Consider the following 26,964-nt stretch of genomic DNA (forward strand, 5'->3'; position numbering starts at 1 on the left):
CAAACTCAACAATCTCTGGGGAGGTTGGGGATGAGGATGGGATATGGCCATAAGAAGCCAAAAAACGTATTGTTTCACACCCGACACTCCACGGACACTTCAGATGTCCTGGGGCATCTGTACCTATTTCTGAATTACTGGGTTGGGGAAAAGCAGTTTTTGGATGGCTTATAACTTTAGCGCCACTCAACGAAACTGCATGTAATTTAGCAATTTAGTTTCCTGGTATTCTGTCAAGAGGGGGCAAAATTAGCGGGGGGTCCCAAAATATTCTAAAGGCATATACATGTGGTGTCATTTGACGAATCTGCACAACATTTGGCAAAAATAATTTGGATCTTGATATAAATGGTTTTCTAAAGCTTGGTGGGATTTTCTCAAGAGGGGACCAAATTAGAAGGGGGGCGGGGAGTCTCAACATTGTTAGATGGCTTATAACTTTGTTGCTATTTGATGAATTTGGACAATGATTTTGAGAAAGATAATAGACCCAACCTTCAATGTTTGTGTAAAGACTAAATGGAATTTGTCAGGTGGGGGCTAAGTTATATGACTATTATATGTACATACATTTTGACACTTGAAATAATAAAACATGGGCGGATTTCGAGAAAACTCGTGAGGAGCATTGGCAAGGATATTAAAGCATGGTTTTGCAAATGTGCCCATGTTTTATTTTTTGACACGTGTTATAATGTAGGTACAAAAAATAAGGTCATGGCGCGGACAATCTGGCTACTGGCCATGACCGCGAGGGACGTAAAATGGTGTTAAAGTGGCCATGTCCACCTGGGACCGGCTATGTGGTAAAGTTTTTCAAAAGTAGGATAGGTATGAAAGGGAAAAAAAGATGCTTGTGGTAATATGGTCATAGGGTTCTGCCATAGAAAGGGAAGAGGGTCTCTGTACAGAGCAGCGCCTTCTCTTTCCATGGTGTCAATCTTTGAAAAATAAGAAAATTATTTAGCACCCCGGGTTCCCGTTTTGTGCATTTCACTTTGGTATCTTAAGCTTTGGTACACTCCCAACAGTGGTAAAGAACTGCCACACCCATGATTCTCTATGGGTGTTCGAGGTAGGCACGTCCTCTACCTCATGTTCTTGGTCCTCTTCATTGTCTTTGGAAGTACTGCGCTTTTTCTGTTGTGTAGGTCCTCCAGCTGGTGGTGGTGGCTCTTTGGGGGGAGGGAGGGCAATATCTGATGCCATTTTTAAGAGAAATACCAGTCCTACTAATATTCTTCCAAGTATGTGCTTTGCACTAGATTGTTAATGGATAATGAATAAGTATAGGTGTAGGAGCTGGGCAAGGGTACATTTTGGGCTTCAAAGTTCCTAGATCAGTCATCATGCTGCGTGCGAGCGCATGGTCATGTGGCACTGTCCGGGAAGGTCTGTGATGATAGACGTTTGCGGACGTCGACAGATGCAACAACAGTGCACAAAGTTGCAAAAAGTATATATTAGAGTTAAAAATGATGCTAGAAGGTGGGAAATGGCAGAGTTTTAAGGTGAAGCATTGGAAATTGGACAGAAGTGTTGCAATATTGGGTTAAGTATGATATTAGTAAGTTATAGCAAAATAGCATGCACTGGTCAAAAACCCATGAAATTCAGTGAAAAAAAAAACATTGCTAAAAGGGACGTTATGGTTACAAGCAAAACCGAAAAACCGCAGAAATTCGCATGTTATGGTAAACTAAGGGACCATAACTCACGCCACCACTGTGCGCTGAGAAGACTAACACCCAGGACATCAAAGATGACATCACAAATGTCACTGATGACATCACATATCTGTGCCACTTGTTTTTGTTCACCGACATATCTAGGCCAGGTGGTTTTGTATCTATACGTTAACCTTGTCATATATTCTTAAAGTACGGTCCATATGGTTTAGTCTCAGCTGATGGAGGAACCTGGGCCCCGAGATCAGAGGGTGTCCAGGTAACCAGTGCAGTTCTGGTTACAGCCAGGTGGTCAGCAGGTGAGAGGAGAAAAAGCCGAAGCAAAGAGGAAGGTTTTGAGGTGCTTCCGGAACCGGAGATGGTTCTCCTCAAGTTTAAGGGAGACAGGGAGGCTGTTCCAGAGGGAGGCCCCAGATGAAGAAAGATCTACCACCAACTCGTTGCTTGGGGAAGCAACTGACCCAGAGGGAGTTGGGGGCGGATGAGCGAGGAGCTCGAGAAGGAAGATATTTAGAAAGAGAGTTGACGGTATTGAGGCCCTGTGCCCCAAAAGGCCTTGTGGACAATGCATAAGATTTTGAACTTAATCCTCGCAGCCACTGGGAGCCAGTGCAGAGATTTCAGTCCTGGGGAGATACGATCACTGGGCTTGAGGCCAAGGACAAGTCTCGCAGTCCTGTTCTGGATGAGCGCCAAAGGGCAGAGAGTAGAGGCAGGCAGATTTAGAAAGAGGCTGTTGCAGTAGTCAAGCCTAGAGAGAACCAGAGCTCTGGAGACAGTGAGCTTCTGGGGGAAGGAGAGGAAAGGAAGAATACCTCTGAGGAAGTGCAGCGGGTAGTGGACTTCTTAGAGACGTCAGATGTGAGGAGAGAAGGAGAGTGTGGAGTCGAAGATGACACCAAGGATTTTAACCACGCAGGGGGGAGCAGGAAGAGGGCCAAGAGAGGCTGGCCAGACAGCTACAGGAAAGGAGGGAGTGGGTGGTCCGATGAGAATCTCAGGCACACCACTCCTTGATAGTCAGAGATGAGGGACGGAGAAGAGGTGGCCGAAAGTAGCCTGAAAATGAGCTGAGTGTCATCCACATAGCACTGAAAGTTGGGGCGAGAGCTGCAATGCGGTGGGCAAGGAGTACCAGGTAGTGGTTGAACAGCCAGGGAGAGAGGTTAGACCACAGATAGAGAAAGAGGTAACAGAGAGGAAGGACCCAAGTTGGAACTGAGAAGGTCAGTCCGAGAGGAAAGAAGTCAGCCATGTCAGGGCCCGACCTTGATTCCCGGGTTATCACGGAGACAATTGAGCAGGATGGCATGGTTGACTGTGTCAAAGGCAGAAGAGAGATCAAGCAAGATGAGGACACAAGGGGGTGTTGGAATCAAGATTGTAGAGCAGGTCTTCACGGATTCAGGAGAGTAGTTTCCGTGCTTCTGGCAGCTCTGAAGCCAGACTGATGGTCATGGAGACAACCAACAGATTCAGTGTGGAGATTAAGCTGGGAGATAGCTAGTTTCTCCAGGAGCTTGCCCGGGAAGGGAGTGATGGAGATTCGGCCAAAAGGTGGACCTATGAGCTTCGAGAGTACAAACATTAAGATCCCAACCTGGAGGCAGGTTGGAAATGGGAGGGTCACGTCTCTTCACTCCCTCCATGAAAGCCTTAACAGAAACTTTCCACCAGGACACCTTGTTTTGTGAAGTGGTGTACGCGGACAGAGCCGCTTGTTAGGGAGAATTCTCTGTTTAGGCTGAATTTCCTACCCTAGTGAGTCCCCCAGCAGCTTTGCTGGATTTTTGGGGTTTATGTTTTTCTCCTGCCAAGAGGGAGACTCTTTTACCCTTACTCTTGGACATGATTTGAGTGTGTTTTCTTTGGATCTAGATGTGTTTAATGGGCTATGGGGGTATTTTCCCCCATAGGGCTTCATGTGTGATGTGTGTTACACAGCACCCTCAGTGCAGTGACACAGGGGTGTCATAGTGACCCCCCAGTATAGACTCCATACCCTGGGACTGACCGTCTCCCAGGGCATGTAAAGTCACCATTGACTTTACTAGTCTTAAATTCTGAACAGAACCAGTACAAACCATCATATTGTGGACATACTGGCTGGGGCAATTCGATTGCCCCATGATCTGTTTGTCGAGGGGGCACGTCTCCGTCCCCCCTGATCGAGTTTTGGCTGGTGGCAGTGGATACTACTTTTTATATTCAACGCAAATATTTTTTTATGGGATTTCCCATTGTTTTAGTTTAGGCTACTATCTTTATTTAATTATTTACGGTAGCCTCGAACATACCGCCGGTTTATTTTATTAATATGAATTCTCTGGTTGGTATTTTTTGCCAAAACTTGATTCTAAAATGGCGTTTGTGTTCTCTTCTGTGACTCCAACCCAAGTCGAGCCCTTTGTTCCACTTTTTGGCGGGCCCTCCAAAGTGGTGCCACTCTGTCTGGGGTACTTAGGAAGGGTGGAGGGGAATTTAGGCACCCTGGACTGAGTTGCCTAGGCAACTCAAGTCGCACTCCATCCTGATGGGCCCAAGTGGTGAGCCGGCCGGCTCACCACTTAGCATGTTTGAGTGCCAGCTAGGCTGAGTGAATGGGGGTTTGCTGCATGAAAGCAGGGCTTTGGGGACTGGAACTTCAGAAGTCGCCACAGGACCTAAGAATCCGACGAGGGAGAAGCTGAGCAGACCTGCCACGACACCACCACCGGTGGAGCCCTGATGGACTGCCTCACCACTTTTCCCAACAACAGAGAAGATCTCCCGCCGGAGTGTCTTCTTCCTTTGACTGGTGGGGATAACTAGTTTCACCGTCTTTTCGCCTTCCCGACGTACCTCGTGACCGCCTTGCCTGTGCCAAGCACCCCGGCAACCAGGATACCACGTTTTACCACGACCGCGAAACAAAGGTACCACCTTTCAACGGAAAACTCCACGGCTGGTTTCTTCCCTGGTAGTGCAACGACCTTCATCTTTCCTCCAAGTCGAGATCTTCTCTTCCCCTGGACGACGAAGCAACTTGCACCCACTACCAGGAACAACTGCCACCGCTGGAGGATCCTTCCCACTTAAGGTACCGTGTCCCGTCTGGCTTCCCTTGCTACCGACTGTACGGGGTAGATTTAGCCCCCAGCTTTCGAACCTGGGTTAGCCTGGGACACCCTGGCTAAACTTTCCTAAGCCGCTCTAAACTCTTTTTGAACCCTCTGCAAGACTTTCTAAGCCTAGTGTAACTGTGATCTTGGGCGCATTTGTGCTCTGCTCTCTCTAAGAGGGGGCCCAGCCTTTGGACTTTGGCTCACCAGTGACTTTTTGCTCTTCTGCCTTGCTAATAGTGTTCCTGAATCTTAGAGTGGTATACCTTTCCATATTCTGTCTTTTTCCCTCCCTTTCTCACAAACTTATTGGAGTGCCATCTAGTTAAGCGCTCACCTCTGTATGAAAATAAGTGGTGTTTTACAGTGACTTATCTGATAAGGAAAAAGGGGTGTATATATTATAATAGTAACTGTGTTTAGAATATTTTACAATAAGAGTGCTGGAGTGTGTTCAACAGTGTGTTTTTAAATAAATAATTATATACTTTGATACCAAAGCTCTGGTCAGGGTTTGCTTGTATTATTGTATCTGAGTGCCTATTGTGTATACTTTGCATACTGCCTAACTCTTCTTGAGGGAAGTCTGACTGCTCAGCCACAGCTACAAGGTAAATCTGGGTGGTACAGTCTGCTACCAAGTGGGTTTACTGCCAACACCTGTAGTCTTAAATCTTTTGTAGTGGTCCCTAAGGGAACTGCACAGGTTTCTGCCTAACACCGCTAGATGAACCTTGATGGAGTTAAATACTAGGCCAGAGTCTAGCAAGTAAAGCATGTAGTGAAGAATGTTTGATGGGGTACATTCAATTGGGCATCACACAAATCTTTTCAACTTGTGGAAGTAGCAGTGCCTAATGTTGCGTTTGCACGCCTCCTTGAGGATATCCATCCACCTTTGAGGTCATTTTAAGTATCCAAACTCTAGGACTTCAAGAGCCAGGCTGCAAAGTTCATAAACTGGGGATGATGGTGGAGTGTTGTCCCTCCCTGCTGGGATAGCATGTTGTAGGGTCACAGGAGTTTGATCGGTTTGCACATCACCAGTTTGAGCAGATGGGGAAACTTGTCTTACCCACAAAGTGGCTATCCGGATTAGTGTGGCGTGTTCCTGGTGCATCTTGTGCACAATCCTGCTGAGGAGTGGTGTTGGGAGAAAAGCATAAGCAAATTTTCCTGACCAGCTCATCCACAGGGCCTTCCCGTTGGTCTCTGGTTGGGGAAACCTGGTTGCGAAGTCTGCGAAGCATCCTGTCTTCTGGCATCACTTTCCGGGGGGGGGTCGTGCACTTGTGCTGGGCCCTCGCCGCCGCTGCCGACACCACTGAGTCAAGAGTTGGTTGGGAGGAGAGACACTTGGGGTAGCCTCTGGAGCCTTACATTTTTTTCTCCAGACGACCTTTTATCGCCGGTTCCGAGAAAGGGTGGCGCATGGTCTGTAACCCCTCCTGCCACACATGATCCAGGATGGGTACTGAAAACACTGACCTTCTCCTCTTTCCCATGTGGTCGAAAAGAAAACAGTCCTTTTTCTCCTCTTCCTGGGCCAGCCCGAATTCTGTACAAGCCTTGTCCATCATGGTGTGAAATGACCCAATGTCGTCCGGGGGAGACGGCTGAGCAGGGCTTCTCAGGGTTTCTAATTCCGCTTCAGACTCCCAGGTTGGATCCCTGGAGGGGGAAAGCGAGACATCCGATAAGGCTCTACTGTCCGAGTCCGAATCTATCATCTCTCCTTCCTCGTGACGTGGAGCTGAAAGGTCTCCACCCGCTGGCACTGCCGTGGGGGTTGACGGAGGTGGCCGACGAGATGGGCCCAGGTCGTCGATGGTCGACCTAGCCGGAGTTGCTTGAGGTAATCTCTCGTCCAGTGTCTTCAGCAACGTTTGCAACGTGGATAAGACCTCCAGCGACAAGAGTTTCTGCGGATTGAGAAGAGGGGTAGACCCCGGAATGCTCCCGGAGAGAGGCCTGGTAATACCTCGTAACCCGAGATCTGCAGGGCCAGCTACTCTCACATCCTCATCTCCCGAGGACACCGACAAGGCCTCTTGCTGCAGTAGTGTCTCCGGCAAAACTGGGTCGTATACCTCTGGTCGCCAGGCCTCTTGCGGGATCTCCGTCGACGAAGTCGTTGTTACCGTCTGTGCTCCAAGAACGGTTGAGACCAATTGTGTCAGTGGCAGAGAACTGGTCGACGACTGCCCTGCTGTCGACGACGGTGGTGGTGGTCGTGCAGGTCCTTGAGGCGTTCCCGCCTTTTCCAAACTCGACCTACGCTTCTCTGAATCTCGACTCGAGGTTGATCTATGATGATCGCCCGAGGAAGATTCAGATTTTTCTTTTCTGTCTTTCTTTGTCGAAGATAAGGATGATTAGGCTTTCTTCGTCGAAGATGAGGATGATGAGGCTTTCTTCGACGAAGACTCCTTAGAATGGCTTCTCGATGATTCCTTCTCCGCCGGTCGTAATTTCTTCACCGGGGGTTCTGACGATTTCGAGCGGCGCGGGGCCCCTGAAGATTTTGACACTGAGGCCACGCTGCGCGTGGAGCCCACCTCCGAAGGCGGGTATGCCCCCGCTCCATTGTTTACCATGCCACAAGTCTTCGACTTCGATCTTTAAGAGTCTTCTGGGAGAAGCCCTTACATATGTCGCACTTGTCTGCCGAATGATGAGGGTGTAGACAATATATGCAATCCATATGTCCGTCCCCCTCGTACACCTTCAACCCGCACGTAGTACACGGGCGGAACAGCGCTTTCCCTGACATCAGGAGAAACTCCAACAGCACAACCTAGACAAAATAGTAGACTACACGAGGTGCTCCCACTACTTTGGAGACGGTTGAAATCTGAAGGGAGCCGCGGGGGCGGGGCATTTATACTGCTACGTCCTAGCGGGGCATGCATGCGCAGCCCCAAAACGACTTAGATAGGAAACAAAAGTGTCGAAAGTTTTCCTATGGGAAACGGCTTTATAAGCGTACCGAGGGTTCCCAGTCTGTCGATGGGGAATATTCTAAGCATGTGAATCCATGAAAGATCCAATGCTGGAGAAATAAGGAATCCCAGAAGGGGCTTTTTAAACTAGAATGTTTTTGTAATTCTTTATTGAATCGCTGCCTGAGGAAGTGGCCAAAAGCACTAAAACTCTCCAATAAATTACGGTTAGCCTAATTAAGGTACTGACTTGTTTTCTTTTGGATAAACAGTTTAATCTTGATTTACACGGTACAACCAAACTTAATTTATACATGTTCAGTACTTCGATGTGTTGGAAATCCTTTACTTGGTATTGTGTGCCTGATATGTAATTTATACCAGTCTCCACTTCACTGAAGAGTAAAGTCTTTCTGCTCAGTCACGCTGCTCAGTGAGAGTTTGGCATAACAAAGGGATTGCCCTCCACACTAGTACAGTTTGACTGCCTTAACTACAGACCTGTTGTATTCAGAAAAACACCCCTAATACCGGATCTTAAAAAAATTCAGTCCATGCTTTCAGCTCCCTAGCAATCTTGTTAACCTACTCACTTTGCACATTATACTCGGACCCACACGCTGCAACGAGGGGCCTGCTAGCATTGTTTATTAAGTGCGGCGGAGCAGTCCGGGAGCTCTCTAAAATACTTCCACTTCTTCACACACCCCTCACATTTTTCAGGTGAAAACCTACCCACTATACCGGCACTGGAAGCAAATCAGTCTTGTTATCTACTATCTACACTTGGGGGCCCCCCGATGGATGTTTACATAATCCATTTGTCATCACTAGAAACCTCCTAGACACACACCCACACACAGGAAACTGGTACCTTCTGCCTTTTCACATCAATCCTTCTGAATATACATCTGCCTCTTCCTCCTCTCTGATTAACATTTATCGTCCAGTACCATGCACCAAGAGGCCTTCAAAATGGCAGAAGTGGTGCTACACAAGATCGCTTTAAATTGAACTGCATTACTTTAAGTGCAAAAGAAATCCAGTATCAGCCTTTTTTTTGCCCTAGAACTTACAATAGATCTAGAATCTAAACAAACTCAGATTAAAAAGTTTGCCTTGAAACACTTGTGTATAAGCGCGTTACAAATGCCATATCATCATAAACTGCACCATTGGAAATTTCACCAACATCCACTACTGACCCATCCAACCTACTACTTCCAACTCAGCTCATAGAAGACAGTACATTTCTATTCTCCCAAACACTAGACCCACATTCTGGGCTTGCACTCCAAAACACGTCTGCTACTGGATATGTTATATAGCTGTACATGCATTCAACTTGATGAGATCTAGCTTAATGCAGATAATGCTCTTGTCTAAACTGCACCATTTCCAGGTCACCAACGCAAAATATAGAAAATTAGCAATATCTGCATTGTATGAAATGCCAATGTATCCTACCACACACCTTCATGTCAGTACTGACCATTTCCATAAACCTGAGATTTCATTTAACAGATAAATGAACTCTGGGCGTTGTAGCTCTCATATAATTAAATTCTTAGTTATTTGTATAAAAAAAAGCCCTCACTGCAGAACACTGGAGCATCCTTTACCTGTGATTTCAGGAAGTTGTGAAATCCCCCGCAGAGTCAAGGCCCATGCTAATCTCGCAGTGGCCTGCAGCCCAGGCAATTTCCAAGGTTGTGAGTCCTGCAGCCGGCAGTGGATGGATGCAATATACTGCCTGTCAGTAAAAGCTGGCAGCTGGTGCATCAAATCTGGAAGGATAAAAAAAAAGGAGAATCAGGGGTTTTAGAATGTTTGCAAGAATGTGTGCTAGTTTTTTATTGATCTATTTTAACTATTGCACACGAGAGAAAAACAAATCTTAATAGTTTAACATAAGGACTGAATAGTCCGCTTGATGAAGGATGCAATGCAATATTGAATTCTGAAAGGCCTTCGACAGTCGAGTGAAGATGTTCTAGGATGTTAGGTTAAGAAACCCTTTATTCCAGCATCTAAATAAGATTACTATTGAATATTACATTTCAACAACATAGGTGTATGCTAAAACTGTAGATCTGTATGAGGGAAGTGAAATACAGCCTTCAATTGGTGACTGAGTGACAGCTGAAGAAGCAATGGTGCACATTAAAGGGAGGCAGTGCCTCGCACCGCAAGATGACAAACCATAATGATGCAAGCAAGACATTACATAAAAGTACATAATTTGAAAGCAAAATTCCAAGCAATGTGTACAAAGCCTGGCGAGGAGGGGGAAGCAGCTAATTCAAGAATGTTCCCACCAAGAACACTCCAACCACAAACATTGGTGTTGGGAAGATCTCAGAAATTTGCCAATTCCCTTCTACCTTAAGAGACCCCCAGCTCTTTTTGCTGGACTTGAGGACTTTTAATTTCTAACCTGGAGAGACAGACACCTTGTTCCCACTCATGCATTTTTCTGTGATTTGGACTGTGTTTTTGACTTTGGAGTCTGACATACTCCATAGGCATCATCTTTACATTGTGACACACAGCACTTTCAGTGCATTGGCACAGGGAAGTCTCTTAGATTCCCCAAAGGTTTAAATACCTTCTCTTGGTAAAACTACTGTTTCCAAGAGCAGTAAAGTGAAATTGAGTTTACTTACATTTTCTAAATTTCTAGACCCAGCACACACTATCTTACAATAGGGTGCTTGGGGGGGGTTACCTATCATCGCCTTTGTCTAGTTTTTCGTTTAACATTTTTATGTCACCTTTTCTACAATTAATGGCTGGTGGCAGTGGTTTACTTTTGCCTACCATTGTGTGTTTCTACCGTGGGCTGCAAATGCAGCTATAGTAAAGCACCCATGAGGGACCATTTTGTCAAAATGGCCATGCTCTTATTTTTTCACCATTTCTTGCTGGAAAGGTCCTTCTTGAGATTTACTCTGCAAACCAAACCAGGTTTGGTCCCTTAGTTTGTTTTGCCTTAGGAGACCCAAATGCACTCTGTGGTGATTGGCTGGGTGACTGTCCGGAAATGACAGCCACTGTGCTGGGTGAATGACAGCTAGGCTGGAATGAATGGGAGAACTCTCAATAAAAGGAGAGTCTCTTGGCTTGGAAGGCAGAGTCGACCACTGGAACGAAAGAACTGAAGACGAGCTTGAAGAGGATGGCTGCTGCAACTCCTGGACCGTTGGTTTGCCCGGTGAGGCCATGCTGCAGGTCCGAATCACCAATTTCACCAAGTTCACCTCGACAGAGAAGCCCTGCAAGGACGACTTCTCCCTTTGAGTTGGTGGGACCACAGTAAGCCACCTGGATACCAATCTCTGAGCTGGTTGCATTTTCCTTAGAGTGTTACAAGAAACTGTATAACCAGGGAGAGGCACACCAGATTGTGTGCATTACTTACAGCCACAGGAATTGAAGTTTGCCAGTAGCAAGCTTTTTGATCATTCTGAGTGCAATGCAGGAGACCCCCCCCCCCCCCCCCCAACGTCCTCCCTCTTGTCCCCACGACTGAGGCACAGGAACAGCGAGATCTGCAGGTACTGCCAGGAACATAAGTCATCATCTGCATCTTTTTCTTTATTGCAAGGTACTGTGAAACAAGACAGAGTACTTGCCTCTCGCGGTGAAAGTGCTTGCAACTTGCAGGCCTAATCAGCTTGTGACCCAACAAATGATTCTTCATTTTACAAACTACTTTTGAGAACTTGTGCAGAGACTTTTCAGTTAAACTACCAGAACCACGTTATCCTATCCTATTGACTTTGGCCTAGCCGATTGAATTGAAGCTTCTGGTGAACTCAAAATATCTACACTGTCTAAGAATAATTGTAACCTTTCATGTTCTAATAACCTTTACCTTTTACTCTTCTTGAAAAGTATTCTGAAATAGTATTGAAGTATATTTGTGTATTATATAATTGCCTCCTTCTTATGAAAGTGTTATAACTGACAAATTAATAAATATCTATCAAAGAAACCTTGAGTGTAAGAGTTTATTTGAACACCTGTGATTGTAGACCTCTGTGTAACATTGCCCTCTTGAGATAAGCCTGACTGCTCAACACGCTACCAAAACTGTGTAGTACAGACTTATACCAAAGGTTGGTTTGCTTACACCTGTAGTTACAGTTGTGTGTAGTGTTCCCAGAGGGTACTGCATACAAACTTAGCCTAACAGTCCCCATTAGCCATTTGGCTGATAGGAGTCCTGAAGTTAATAAGATTCTATGCTTGATGTTGATCTCACCTTTATTGGACATCTCTGATATTTAAAGTCATATCTGGATACGAAGTACGCAGAATAACTTTGTTGGTTGTTTCTAAATCCGGCTCCTGTAATAAGTGTCACATAAAAGGGATATACGTCACAATGATTCAATAGTAATATTAGGGGTTTAGGGATCAAAACAAATTATTGCCAGAGACCTCTAGGATTCTGTTGCAAATTAGGAAAACTTCCTAGGTTTGGGTTACTATTATTGTGAAAAAATGAGAAGTAAAACATCTCTGCATCTCAAGTCGTGGGTTTAGTTAATATTATTGTGAAAATCATTGGAAGTAATGTTTGGCTAACCACTCCTGAATTTCAAATCGTGTCACAGCCCACGTGGTGCTCAGTCCCCCCCTTACATGTAACAATGGTTGTATAAAGCTGAGATTACCTGCTAACAAAGGTTTAAAAAGGTATCGATCCCTTTGAAGAATTCTAAGGCCAAAGCTGTCTGGTTGGATAAACATTTGAGTAAAGTACTTGGCCTTAGGCATGTTGTAAGTATATAGAGAGAATTGTAATTACATATGATAATTATCGATGAAAATGATATGTCATATTGAAATATATAGCTCTAAGAAGTGTTGTTATCTCGTCCTAGGTAAAGTCCCAAAATGAAACTTCACCGTTCATAGTCTGTTAAATGGGTAAATCCATGCATAAGATGTTATATGACGTGATGACGTCACCATACGCAATGCCATCTAGCATCAATCTGCTCATGATGTCAGAAATGAACCGTGCATTCTCAATATAATAAGGTGGATATAATGAGTATGTTTTCTAAGTCAAATTGACATGAATCCATGCATTCAAAATGACAAGATTAAGAGTCAAGACACACTCTGAAATGACAGAACAGTCAAAATAGTGAATCTATACTAGTATGGAATTAAAATGAAGAAAAAGGCAAATACATACAAGTCAGTTTGAATATAATCCATCAAGTTCAGCAGTAGTGTCTGGATAGTCAAATAATGCCGGGGAAACTGGTCAACATTCACTGTACCTAATTATAGGTAGGACATAATGGTCAGGTTCAATAATAAACTTACTGAAAAATGGGAATCCATTATTCTCATGGAGTGTATATCCAAAATATTATTGAGTCCAATTACAAAACATTACCCCAGAAGGATCTTGAATGAGAACAGCTGATTCCCATCTGTTTTAGGTTTGGTATTAGGGATAGGCAGAATTGCTTCACATCTGGAAAATATCTGTGATAGAATAAGCCAATGCTCCAGTTTAAACAAACATCTTATAATTTGAGAGGCCTCAGATATTCACAAAAAGACATACATCTCAAGGTCACAGTTCAGGCGAACCAAAGTACATCTCAGATAAATTAGTTTACATTCCAATTGTCTTAGTTTGAGCCTAACATTGCCACCTCTCGGTCCCTTTTTGTTTTCATTATTCCAATAAAACAAATATCTTCCTTATCGCTCAACTGATGTTTTTGCCAATGTACGGTCAATGAAGATTTGGGGTCAGTGCTTCTCAAACTCGCCAGGTGTTCCCTAATTCGGATTCTTAACTGTCTAATGGTACTACCAACATACAGTTTGCCACAAACACAAATGATAGCATATACCACATAGCAAGTTTTACAGTTAATGAAACCATTGATTTTAATAGTTGTACCATTAGCATCAGTATCTGAATGGCAATTGTCATGAGCATATTTACAGTAGTTCCAATTACCACAGTTGAAAAAACCTTTGCTTTTATTAAGCCAATTTTCATTAGTACCGTCATCTTTGATGTTCAAAAAGGAAGGACTCCGTTTCTGCTTAATTGTTTGAGCACTGGTAAAAGTAATTTTGGGTTTGTCAGACAAAAAGGGTAGCAGATCCTTATCCAATTTCAAAATGTGCCAGTGTTTAGAAACCAAATGGTAGAGAGTAGAGGAATCCTGCGAAAATTGAGTGATGATAGGAATGTGTTTCTGTTCTGGTTTCACTTTGGTGTGATCACATAGCAAGTCCGACTGCTTGTACCTGGTGTTTTTATTTACAGCTTTGTTTATGCTGTTCGGTTGATAACCTCCATTTAGGAACCTTGTAGCGAGTATATTAGATTCTTCCAAATAAATCAGTATTTCGGCTGCAATTTCTTCTGGCCCTGGAAAATTCTCCTGTAGGAATGTTGTCAATTGTGGACCGTTGATGGATGCTATGAGCAAAAAGTACAGCATTCACCTCTGTTTGCTTCCGAAAGGTTTTGGTTTGTATCCTCAATAGATATGCAAATCCAAAAAATCAATAACTGGGCTAGCTGAACCTGTAAAGTTTCACTATTTTGACTGTTCTGTCATTTCAGGGTGTGTCGACTCTTAATCTTGTCATTTTGAACGCATGGATTCATGTCAATTTGACTTTGAGAACATACTCATTATATCACCTTATTATATTGAGAATGCACGGTTCATTTCTGACGTCATGAGCAGATTGATGCTACATGGCATCACGTATGGTGACGTCATCACGTCTTATAATGTCTTATTCGTGGACTTACCCATTTAACAGACTATGAATGGTGAAGTTACATTTTGGGACTTTACCCAGGACGAGATAACCCTTTTTAGAGCTATATATGTCAATATGACATATTTTCAGAGATAATTATCATACGTAATTACAATTCTCTCTATATACTCACAACATGCCTAAGGCCAAGTACTTTACTCGAATGTTTATCCAACCAGACACCGTTGGATCAATAGTTACTTGGAATGAAGTTTTCGGGACACTTTGTTTACTTCCGACATCATGCGTAGGCTTACGCATAGCGTAATTACGTATGTGAGAACATTATTCACGGGAACTTGCATCTGTGAACATCTACTCCGGCCGAGAGGGCACCCATCACGGGCATTGGCCTTAGAATTCTTCAGAAAGATTGATACACTTTTAAACCTTTGTTAGCAGGTAATCTCAGCTTTATACAAACATTAAGTACTTTAACTTAAGCTTTGTTACGTGTGGGGTGGGGGGGATTGAGCACCACATGAGCTGTGCCACGATTTGAGATTCAGGAATGATTCGCCAGACATTACTTCCAATTATTTTCACAACAATAGTAACTAAACCCACGACTTGAGATGCAGGGATGTTTTTACTTTAAAAAAAATCCCAATAATAGTAACCAAACCTAGGAAGCTGTCCTAATTTGCAACGGAATCCTAGGGGTCACCGGTAATAGTTCGTTTTGATCCCTAAACCCCAAATATTACTATAGAATCATTGTGACGTATATCCCTTTTAGGTGACACTTATTACAGCAGCCAAATTTAGAAACAACCAACCAGGTTAATTCTACGTACTTCGTATCCAGATATAGGACTTGAAATACCAGAGATGTTAATCTCACCTGTATTGGACATCCAGCATGGAATCTTATTAACTTCAGGACTCCTATCAGCCAAATGGCTGAGGAAGGTATCCTTTTTTCCAGATAATGGAAATTCTAATAAGACACAGCTGTACTAGTTCATGACCAAGTTCACGCTAACTTGAGCAAACACGACAAAAAATGTATCATTTCATCTAGTGAAAGACATGTGTGGTAATCTTATATAGATATCCCTCAGCTCCATAACCGGACCGCATGCCTACCACCTGAGATTATAGCTGAATTTAACCGGAACTAATTTTTGTGTTTTTCAGCGAGTAGCATAATTATAAGCATTCCACCATTTGTACCACAACCTGATATTACTTTATTCCCCTTGTATGGGAAGATTACTGATCCTCTAGGTAATCAACCATTATGAACACATTGGACTAGTCAGGATGGTTTCACGTGTTCTCATCATACTACTGAATACTAGGCTATATTCCTCTCTGACCACGCACCGCTGATATTAACATGGCAGGACTTACCCCCCCAGGGCGAGAATCCCTACATGGAGATTCAGGGCCGAGGCACTGAAAGATAGTGTTCAGGGAGGACCTGAGAAAAGACATAGGAGTATTTCGAACATAATATCGGCAGTGTAGAATCAGCTGGGACGCTGTGGGAGGCATTTAAGGTGGTGACGAGGGGAGCGGCAATATCAAAATCACAAGGATTGCAAGGCGGCATAATACGCAGAGAGGAAGTTAGAAACGAAAATGCAGGAGGGCGCGAGATCCCCTAAGGAGGCTAATACCATACACCAATTACAGCAAGAATGCAGGGACTACTGGGAGAGAGTATACAATCTAAACTATAAAAAATATGTAGAGACACAGCATGCGGAAGGGGACAAGCCAGGCAGGTTACTAGTCTGGTTATATAAAAGTGAGTCCGTTCGAAAAGCAATTAGAGCAACGCAAGGGGTAGATGGGCAGACACAGGATACCCAAGAAGGAGCAAACAAATGTTTTTTTTTTTTAATACTATAAGAAATTGTATTCAGACAGTACTGAGGGGCAATAAATGGATGCGCATGAAGCATTAACAGATATTGCTTTACCCAAACTTGAGACGGCAGAAAGAAAGAACCTAGAGGCCCCTATAATGTTAGAAGAGCTAGAACAAGTGATTATGATTTTACCTACTAAAAAGGCCCAATTGGCAGATGGACTCCAGAGTGTGTTTTACAAGGCGTACAGGATGGAATTGCTCCTTCCGATGCTAGCAATGTTCAACGAAGCGTTTAACACGAGCACAATGCCCGAGTCTCTTTCGGAAAGCAATCATCATTCCGCTCCTCAAACCTAACAAACCAGACATGGACTGCGGGTCCTATAGGCCGCTCTCGATGCTCAATTAAGACAGCAAAATACTCACGGCAGTGATGGCGAATAGGAAGAGACCAGTTATAAACCAACTCATACATCCTGACCAAACGGGGCATGTCCTGCGCAGGAGCATATCCGACAACCTTAGAAGATTCCATCACGTCATAGAGCAGACAAAGGGTAGCTCCCAAGAGGTGGCGATAATCTCTCTGGATGCAGTGAAAGCCTTCGACTCAGTCAAGTGGCTCTGGCTATTGGCGGTTTTAGAGGAATATGGTATTGGGCCCGTGTAGTTGAAGTGGGCCCAGTTGTTATACAACAAACCATTGGCTCGAGTCAGAATGGGTGCAACCATATCCGAACAGTGGCAATTGAGCAGAGGCACCAGACAGGGTAGTCCCTGATGCTTTTTAGTTTAGCACTATAACCCCTAGCAGTGTACTTGAGGCAGCAATATGGTGAAGTAGGGATTAGTACTAAGAGAGGGCAACACCTGATAGCGATTTATGCGGATGACATGTTGCTGTACCTATGGTACCCCAAGGAGAACCTACAGTATATTCTGGAGGTTATGGAGCGATACGCAATGCTGTCTAGCATAACAGTTATCCCTCAAAAGTCTAGCATATTCCCCCTGGGTAGATATGTGGGAACACCAAGACACAGATTGCCGGTATTACAGATAAAGTGGGAAACCGAGACGTACAGATATATCTGGCAATAGATGTATATCACAATGTTGAAGTTGAACACTAGCAGAACACTGAGAAGGCAGGGTCTAAAATTGAAAACAGTATGGCATTTTGGGCGAAGCTACCATTGACCATGATGGGAAGAGTGGCCCTGCTAAAGATGGTGGTGCTACCCAGGGTACTACACTACTTTGCGAACAGTCCATATATATGATACCCAAGCGATTCTTTGCCAAAGTGCAGAGCATATGCAGGGGTTTCATATGGCATAACTCCAGGAATAGAATAGCTTTATGGAAGCTACAGAACCTGTATTAACAGGGAGGCATTAGACTGCCCAACTTTGAAGTGTACTACTTGGCTAGTCAACTCCAATTCATGGTAAGGTGGTTATCGGAAGATCGTACATCTGCGTCTAAACTATTGAGGGCCGAGTGCACCCCTTATTTTCTGAATGAATGGATGTGGTTGCCAAAATTGCAGTGGGGTAGAGGGTCAAGACTGCTAGACCTGGGTGGGGCGATGTGGCAGAGAGCTTGCCAGGTAACGGGGAACCCGTTCCCGTGCACCCTACAGATACCGCTAGTGGCACTGGATGGGATGGATGGGCAAATGAGGATGAACATCAGAAGGCAATGGGAACAGGCAGGCATAGCGACCTTTGAGGACGTATGGCAGGAAGGCAATAGGGTTTGATACACTAGTGGAAGACACAGGGTTACATCGGGGACAATACTTCACATATGCTAGACTGGTGAAGATGATAAAAGGTACATGATCCGAGGCTGTGTTGGCCCAACAGCCCGACACTGCCATAGAAACATTTTATGACGTATCAGAAGGGGGCCATGAGGGCTCCCGAAAAAACGAGCTGCTGATGACTAAGGTTGGGAAGGAGGTGATCCAGATGAGACAAGATTGGGAGGAGGAGGTTGGGTAATCAATGGGAGATGGACTGTGGATCAGGGTACAGGGATACTACAAAAAAGTATCAAGGAACGTGAGATTGCAGTTTTAAGTCACCCACAGAGCATACATGACCCCTAAAAAGATCTCCAAGTTTAAAAACGCAGGAACACAGACCTGTCCAAAATGCGGGGAGGTTAACGCAGGAATGGTACATATGTTCTGGGAATGACGCGAAATAAGGAGATTCTAGGGGGAGGTGGCCCACCTCATGGCAGGAAAAGAGATAACCTTGGGCGTGAACTCCCCGTGGGCATGCATGTTAGGGGGTTCCCCAGGCCGTGTAAACTTAAACATGTGAGCAAACTCAAAGACTGGCATACATACTTGCTAAATGTAGGATAGCAATGGGTTGGAAGGCAAACAGTGGACCAAAAGCAGAGGCCTGGTGGCAAGATCTTTAGAAGTGGGCGAATGCCGAAACTACAGTGTGGAATGAGGCAACAAATAGGGGTGGGGAGGAAGAAGCAGACACATTGACTGCCTGGAAACAAATAGTGGCAACACTGTCTGGGTCCGACCGGGTAAGCCCGGAGGAAGACAGCCCTTCAGGTGGAGAGAATGGAGGGAGGCCCACAGACAGAGGTTGTGGAAGGTGGAGGTATGTGGTAGGCTTGGGACGGGGGAGGAGGTGGTGAAGGTGGGGGGAAAAACAACATGAACCTGTATAAAAGAATTGACATGCAAATTTGCTGCTATTGTATGGTAAACATGCTGGAATGAATACAAATTGTTAAAAAAATAATTATCAAGGCAACATCTAAGCTCTCAGCCTATCAGGCTTTCAAAAGATTCACAACTATGTTCAAGAAAATAATGTTCCAATTTTAGGGGGTTGCTTGTTTCCCCTAGACATAAAAAGGTAATCTCTCTGCAGACAAACACAAAGGATTCTGCAGTAGTACAAATTGTTCCTCTGTCCCAGGTTCTAGACCCCTTTGGTTGTTTCATGTATAGGAGTCTAGCCCTTGTAATTTCTAATTGGGGTCCCAGACCCTTTTTCTCCTTGGTCTCTCCATTGGGTGCAGGTCCCAGACTCTCAGTGGAACCTTTGGTTCGTTTGATTTACTCTCCTGCCAAACGTAGTGTTCCTTGTTTCCAATCTTGCTTTCACGCAGAGTCTCTGACTCCCTTATACTTTCTGCTTTTTATGGGACCCAGAATCACGATTGTTGTCTGTACTAGCCTGGTTCCCTCTCCTGCCAAGCTAAGTTTTCACTGGTCACATATTCACTTATCCATTTATTAATGACTGGGACATCTACACCGTTGCTTCTCCATATTTCTTTTAATGTATTAGTCCACAATACTCTCCATAATGACCCTCATTTTTCCCTTTCTTTACTTCACCCAGCTTCCCTGGACCTCCAGTCAATGCCCACCAGCCCGCATACCTTTGTTTTCGGTGTGCGTCTTCTGGGAGGCAGGATCCAGTCTCGAGGCTCCGGTAGCCCTTGGACTTGCTCTCAGTTCAGCGGTTCTTCTGCAGCATCCAGTGTCCTTCTCACGGGCCCCTCTGTCTATTCGCTAAGTGAGCTTCATAGTAGCTGGCCCTCCGGCTACGTTCGTTCCCTCTTCTTCCCTGGAAAATGGAGTCTTGTCACTGTCGGTCTCACGTTTGAGCACTGCTCTCCAGCCGACAGCATTGCTTACCCCAGTCACAACTACCTGGACAGATTCTCTTCTGCCTCAGCTATGCTACATTTAAACTCCTGCGTTGGGAAAGGGTTTTTTTTCAGAACCAATCAATTTGTTGAAGAACTAGACAGCTCACTTCCGTTTACCAAGTGATCTTCATCCTTGCAGTCCTCTTCCTCGTTTCAGTACATGGTTTCAGCTGCAAGTTAACATCAATATTGGTTAGCTTATTACTCTGCATGGATGGACTAGTTGGACTGGTTTCACAATAAAACATATGTCCTATTGGGTTAGATGGTAGGGAAATATAACGCCTGAAAAGGGGTTTAAGGACTTTCAGCAGGGTTGAACCATGTCTCCAGAAGATGATCATCTCTAGTCACATTAGGGGGTTCCCTTCCCAGGTCATACTCCTGTTGTCCACTGCTCCCAGAGGGATTATTGTACTGAGGACGCACCGCCTGGCCCCCTGGGAAAGGTCTCCCCCCTAGAGGAGTAGGGCCAACAGCCTTAGATTTGTCACAGTATCTAAAGACAAGCTGGTGGCAGCAGTAACATTTTTACAGCACTTTGGTGTGAACATTTGCATTTACCAGTGTCTGGCTACTAATGGTGGCTAGTGCCCTAAAATTCCCATGCCACAAGATTTTTTTCAGTTTTTCTTTGGCAATATTGTTTGTTGCCCTACTTCCTGCCTTTTCAGGTCGGAAAATCCCCAATATGATCATGCGTTTGCCCAGGAAACCTGCTGTTTTCACTGGCTAGTGTATGCCATGTGTGTGGACCCAGAAAGTGGGTGGAACGTCCCATTCCACATCTGTGTTGGCAAAAAGTCTGGTGTGCATTCATGAGTCAAACTCACAATGGTCCCCGAGTGGCGCAGACCCTTACCATTGGTGGCCTGGTTTTTGCCAGCGGCCTAGATTTGGGATAAGAAGTACTCCTGCAGCCATTCCAGCCAAGAATCCTGTGTAGCCGTGCAGCCGACTGAAGACATGTGGACTACTTGCAAAGAGGCCTGGCAACCTTTCCTGCAATTGCCCCAGTGAAGCCCGGCTGGACTACCTGATCTGAGAAGAACCTCTGCAGTGCTTCGACCCTTGGACTGGTGGGACCAAACAGTCTCAAAGCCTTCTAATGATCCTGCAGCTCAGAGTGCACAGAATCGTCCCTGGACCACATGGCAGACCAACCAGCACTGAATTGGGATACCCCACCAGAAGCTTTGCCATTCCGCGTCTTTGCCCGGAATTTCAGTGGTCGCCAGCTCATTCTACAAGTCACCTTACTGTCAAGTTTCAGCTTCCCAGCATAATTAGGGTTAAGTCTCAAGTTCTTCAGAGGAGTGTTCAGTCTTTACCCGGTTTAAGGTCAACCTGTTACGCTCACCTGGTATCCACAGGGACGCCACCCAGCCGGGTTACTCGCTGATCTGCTTCTCAGCTTTGCTCTGATGTGGTCTGTGGGTAAGGTTCTGCCTGAAAATACAGGAGGACTGTGTTCAAGACTGACCGACTGGGCTAAGTGTCCTCCCTCCACCCCTGCATGATTTCAGTCCCTCTGGCCCCCTCTCCTCACCTTGTGGTAGAATTAGGCGTGCTCTCCGTCCTGCCTTCTTTGCAGGGGTGCATTGTCTTTCATGGGCGAGTGCGGTCCAGTTACTTAACTGACGCCGGCCCGTTTGATATTGTTTAGGTAGGTCTTATTGCTGTTGTTTAGTTTTGTTGCTATCCTGCATGCCCCTTTCTTTGTTTAAAATGTCTCTTTTTTTCTCCCTTAGGTATGCAGAGCTTCAGAGCGGCGAACTGGCTTGGTTGAGCCCCGCTGGTAAATAATGGCGCATTAAGAGTGCTATGATGCAGTAATTAAGCGCTATGCGCAGCGCTGCAAAGTCTTGCCCTTGCTAACCTGTGTTTTCCTTCCTTGTAGGTTGCGGTGTTCTTCAGCGCAAGTGGAATGTCCGGAGTGGTGGCAGCCGAGAGGCGACCAGCCAGGTAAGCCTTCTGAGCAGTTTGTAATTTGTAAATGTCTCTACTGCTTTCTTTGATGTTGCCTCCATCTTCCTCTTTCAGGTCGTTCTGTCCAGGAGGCATGCAGATTCGAGGAATCTGTTCTCAGTAGCTGCAAGTGTTTAAAGATGAAGACTGCAGGTAAGATGCTGCTGCTAATGATGTTCCTTTTGTCTCCTTGCAGGTTCTGCTTCTCCGAGGTTCGAGGGAATAGCTGGACACGGTGAGCGTCATGTTGCAAGCTGCAAAGTAACGTGAAGCGTGTGGTCTTGCTTGGGTGTGGTTTAAATAGCCCCAACAAAATAGTCCAGGTAAAGTAGTCCCTAGGCTACCAGACCCAAAACACTAGACCGCATAGCTTGGTTCTTAGGACCCAAGCTATGTGGATGCCTCCATGTTGGCTGACAATACAATAAAGTAGTTCCCAAGCACATTGTTTTTCATCGTGTATGAGCCTGGCACCATAGGCACCAGGACTGGCCCCATGAGGGCTTTTGAAGAGGATGCCAGGCTCTAGAGGCCCAAGTCCTGACTCCACCTGGCCAATCGGTTTGCCAGAGAGGGTTTTGGGCGAGGGTTATGACACAACCTCACATTGGCAGTCAACCAGAGCTTTACAATTAGTATACGGTATCCCCCCCCCCTCAATTGCGATTAAGTCACTTTTAGGAAATAGTGAGAGACACAAATGGCCTTCCGATTGGCTGAGCAGGGTACTCTTCTTGCTTCTTTACTACATTTGTATTGCGCGGCAATGAACACTTGGGCATGACGGTGCCGACAAGACAAACAACGAGAAACAAATAGGAGTCAGCAAACCGAGGATGTCAACAGCTACAACTCGAGGGAGCTTTAGTCAAAAAGCCAGGCTTTTAGCTTTCTTTTGAAGGCATTGAGTGCCGTTTCCAGCCTTCGGTGCAAAAGGTAGACGATTCCAAGCAGTCGTGGCTGCTATAGCAAAGGTTCCTTTTTCAACATTCTTGGACTTGCTTTTCGGGATTATAAGCATTTTTGTCTCCTGTGACCCGAGGACCCGTAGGGAACTCTTGGGCAAAATCAATTCATTAAGGTAGACAGGCATGGTGCCCAGGAGGCTCTTAAAAGTGATAAGAATAAAGGTGATAACGAATTCTGGCATCTACATGTAGCCAATGTAGGGCTCTTCTAGCTGGTGTGACATGGTCCCGTCTGGTGAGACCCGGGACCACCCTCACTGCACCGTTTTGAATAACTTGCAGTCTGATGATTTCCTTTTTGCTGATACTGGTCAGCAGACTGCAACATCAGTCCATTTTGGCTCCTACTATGGCTCTTGCCAAAGTTTCTGCATTAGCCAGGGAAATCATGTGTCTGAGGTGTGTAAAAAGTTTTAAGTAATAAGCCGCACCAGATACTACACTTCCCACATGTGCTTTCATGGAGAGGTGTTTATCAAGAATCATCACTAGTGACTTAACTTTCTTGAGGGTGTCTATTTTAACTTCCCCAAGCTGGAATTTTCTGTACCTGGGGTCAAGATTTGTGACCAGTTTGGGGGATCCCAAAATCATGAGCTCTGTTTTTTCTCCATTTAGAGCTCGTCCGTTTTGCACCATCCAGTTCTCAATCCGGGTGTCGGCTTTATTCATACGCTCTTCATCTCAGGTATGATCTCCCGTCAGGGGGATGATCCATTGAATTTCATCCGCAAGATTGGTGAACCAGATGTTTTCTTGCACCAACAGAGAAGAAGGGGACAGTGAAGAGGTTGTAAAAGCAGGGCGAGAGACTAGCTTCCTGCGGGACTCCAAACTCAATCGGAATAGTGTCTGCTTCAGCGATGTCTGAGCAAACACAACTAACCCGATTCTTGAGAAAAGAAGCTACCCACTGTGAGGCTTCAGGGGAGAATGCTGCCACTTGTTCGAGCCTGGTGAACAACGTGTGGTCAACCAGGTCGAATGCGGCTGAGGTCCAGTAGCATGGTGGTTTCTCCCTTATCTATGTTAGAAAGGAGCCTAGATTTTAATTCCAGTAGGGTAGTTTCCGTACTATGCCCTGCTCTGAAACCCGATTGCCAGCAGTTTAGAATAGGGTGACTCTCTATGTGTTTAGCTATTTGTTTATAGACAACTCGGTCCAGGATCTTCATCAGGAAAGCAGAGTTCGTGATGGGCCTATAATTCAAAGGGTCCTCTTTAGAGAGGCCCGGTTTTTAACAAAAGGGTGTGACCAGCATTTAAGTCCATCTGGAACAACATTCTCTTTGAAAGAGGCGTTTACAAATTGAAGGATGGTTTCTAGCAATATAGGTGGGCATGTTTTAATTATAATGGCAGAGAATGGATCGCCTCTGCAGCTGGTGGTTTTCAGATGTTTCACCACCTCTGTCAGTTCCTCCAGCGTAATTGCAGACAATGAAAATTCCTTAATTGTGGGGCATCTGGTGCACTGTGCTGTTCCCAAAAGGCAGGTTAAGAGCTTACCTTCAAAATAGGACCTTACATGTGGATCATTCTTCATGCCTTTTCAGCAGTTTCCTAACCATGCAACCAGACAATGATTGGGTTGCTAAGAGGTCAGAGTTCAGCAGCATTGCTTCTGGTCCAGCCTCTGGTGGCAGAATAGACGCATTCAATCCAAATAGACAGCGGTGGAGCAACTGGAAAAGTAAACGTAGACAAGAAGAACAAAACTGTCAAAGCTGGTGTGCAGTGCCGCTATCCACTTTGGTGGAGGCACAACTCTGGTGGTGAAAGGTCAAACTGTATCCCACATTTGTAGTCAACCCACTCCTGAAAGCTTACACTCACTGATGGTTCTTGATAGTGTGACAAATACAGGGAATTCATCCATTCTCCCCAAGTGGGAGCCACACCCTTTGGGACTAGACAGGTGAGCCTGCTCTACTTAACACCCACTGGGGGACAGGGCAAGAGGGTTCGTCACCTCGCACACACAGCTATTGAAAAAATAAACGTGCGCCAGTAACAACGCATTGGAGATCCTCCCCTTGTGGGACAAGGAAGACCTCATGGGCTGAATCCCAATTAAAAAGCCGTCACGGACAATGAAACCAAAGCAACACCCGAAGCGGCATGTCTGTGTCCAAGAGCAGATGCAAAGAGCACGTCCATCCAGGATGGGAAGAAGCTATGCCTGAAACCCAAAAACAAGTACCTGAGTTGGAAGCACGGTGCCACGCTGGCCATAGAAACCGGCTTCCTGAACTTTCACCGCTGCTGCAGAGCAGGTATGCAGCACCAATCTAGCAATGCGTGGAGGGGTGTGAGGACATCACAAAGCCCACGCTGGAGCAACAAGAAACCCCACATGGTGGTGAGAAAAGCAAAATCCGGAGCCGGGCAGAGAAATCTCATAGGCCATACCGGGCTATAAAACAAGAATCCCAACAAAAAGGTGAGAAAACCGATCAACCAGAAAGGGCTGACCAACCAGGAAGGGCTGAGGAGACAGGTAGCCCAAACTGGGCCAGGCCACAAAATACCCCAAACAGGGGTGAAAAACTTTTACAGCCAAAAGAACAAGGGTACAACCATGGTACTAAAGTATAGTATTTTCAACAAGGAGCACATTCCCAGAGACATAGGGGAATCTTAGGGTTTGAACTATATGATTTCCCAACCCGGAAGATCGGGTGGGAGGAAAAGAAACATTTGAGTGGGTGTCAGGACCAACTTCTACCAAGACAAAAGAAAGACTAATAGACACTTGAAATACAACAACAGGACTAGAACAAGAGCGAGAACATTGAGAGCTCTTTTTGGTGGGGGTCAGCAAACCAGCCAAACAATTGGAGGAAGTAATTCTTTCATACGCTTACTTTGTGTTATCCTTTTATATAGTGGTAGGGTCAGAGATAGGAATGTAACGGTATTACGGTATACCGTTAAAGATACCGTGAACCACTTAATTGAACAATAATAACCGTCACATTGTTTATAGCGGTATACCGTTCATACTATTAAGTGTGCTTTTCAATCTGATTTGGAAAGGCTGCAGTAAGCAAGTGCTGTGCAGTCTTGGTCTTGCAGTCTTGGTCTTGCAGTGTTGGATGTGCCGTCTGCCAAGTAGTTTCAGTTGGAGCAATTTTTAAATGCCATTCCATAAACCACATGTGCCTGACACAAAATCAATATGTTAGCAATAGGAAGAATAAATACAGTGCCAAGAAGGAAAAGGGTTTATTTTGGGTTGGCGGCTTTGAGGTTTATATATTTATAATGGCTAAAGTTTTCTAAACATATGACAATGGGGGATTTCCCTGGTTCCATTATTGAATTACATATAATAAGTCACACTGCGAAATTTACTAATCTCTGTGGGTATTCCCTGCTGCCATACCAAGGTCTAACATGTCCGTGATTACTGAACACCAATTGGCCCGCAAGTAAACTAAAGGCTGTAACGTAAAGAGAGTGCGTGTTCGTGTGTACGCGCACAAGCATATACTACCATAAGACTCCATTGATCTGTGGCATGCAGGTTATCAAAATGGCAACATGTTCATCTTCACCAGTAGCCAGGGGGGGGGGCTAAAAGCCTAAATGACCACTTAAGAAAAGCCATTCAGTTTGCTTTGCTAGTCGCAGCAGGGCTCCCCCCGCCCCTCCTCCTCCTCCTCTCCACACATGTGTTTGAGTTTGGTGGAAGCAAGGGGTGGCATATCAGTGGAAAGTATATTGAAAAACCCAATTCTGGCCGTGGGTGCCTGGTTTTGTTTGTGATGATAAATCTGACAATTATGATCTTTTAGAAAATATTTGTTAAGATTAGTTAACTCCACCTGCTATACCGCGATAACCATGATATACCGTCATTTGGCAAGAAGGTTATTGTACCGTCATAAAACTAATACCGTGACACCCCTAAGTCAGAGATTGGTATAGAATAAGTTTGGACAGAGA

The 26,964-nt window shown here is 45.1% G+C and overlaps 1 protein-coding gene across 1 annotated transcript in view; it reads right to left on the reverse strand.

Moving 5' to 3' along the window:
* Positions 1-26,964, reverse strand: part of NUP205 (nucleoporin 205) — a 1,887,652-nt gene that overhangs the window by 1,638,824 nt on the left and 221,864 nt on the right. The window contains exon 7 of the mRNA XM_069628771.1: positions 9,354-9,518. Within this exon, the coding sequence (XP_069484872.1) occupies positions 9,354-9,518 (165 nt within the window). The remainder of the gene's footprint in view (positions 1-9,353; positions 9,519-26,964) is intronic.

Source organism: Ambystoma mexicanum, chromosome 12 (genome assembly GCF_040938575.1).
Source record: "Ambystoma mexicanum isolate Mex_15411 chromosome 12, UKY_AmexF1_1, whole genome shotgun sequence".
In the NCBI taxonomy this organism is placed as follows: Eukaryota; Metazoa; Chordata; class Amphibia; order Caudata; family Ambystomatidae; genus Ambystoma; species Ambystoma mexicanum.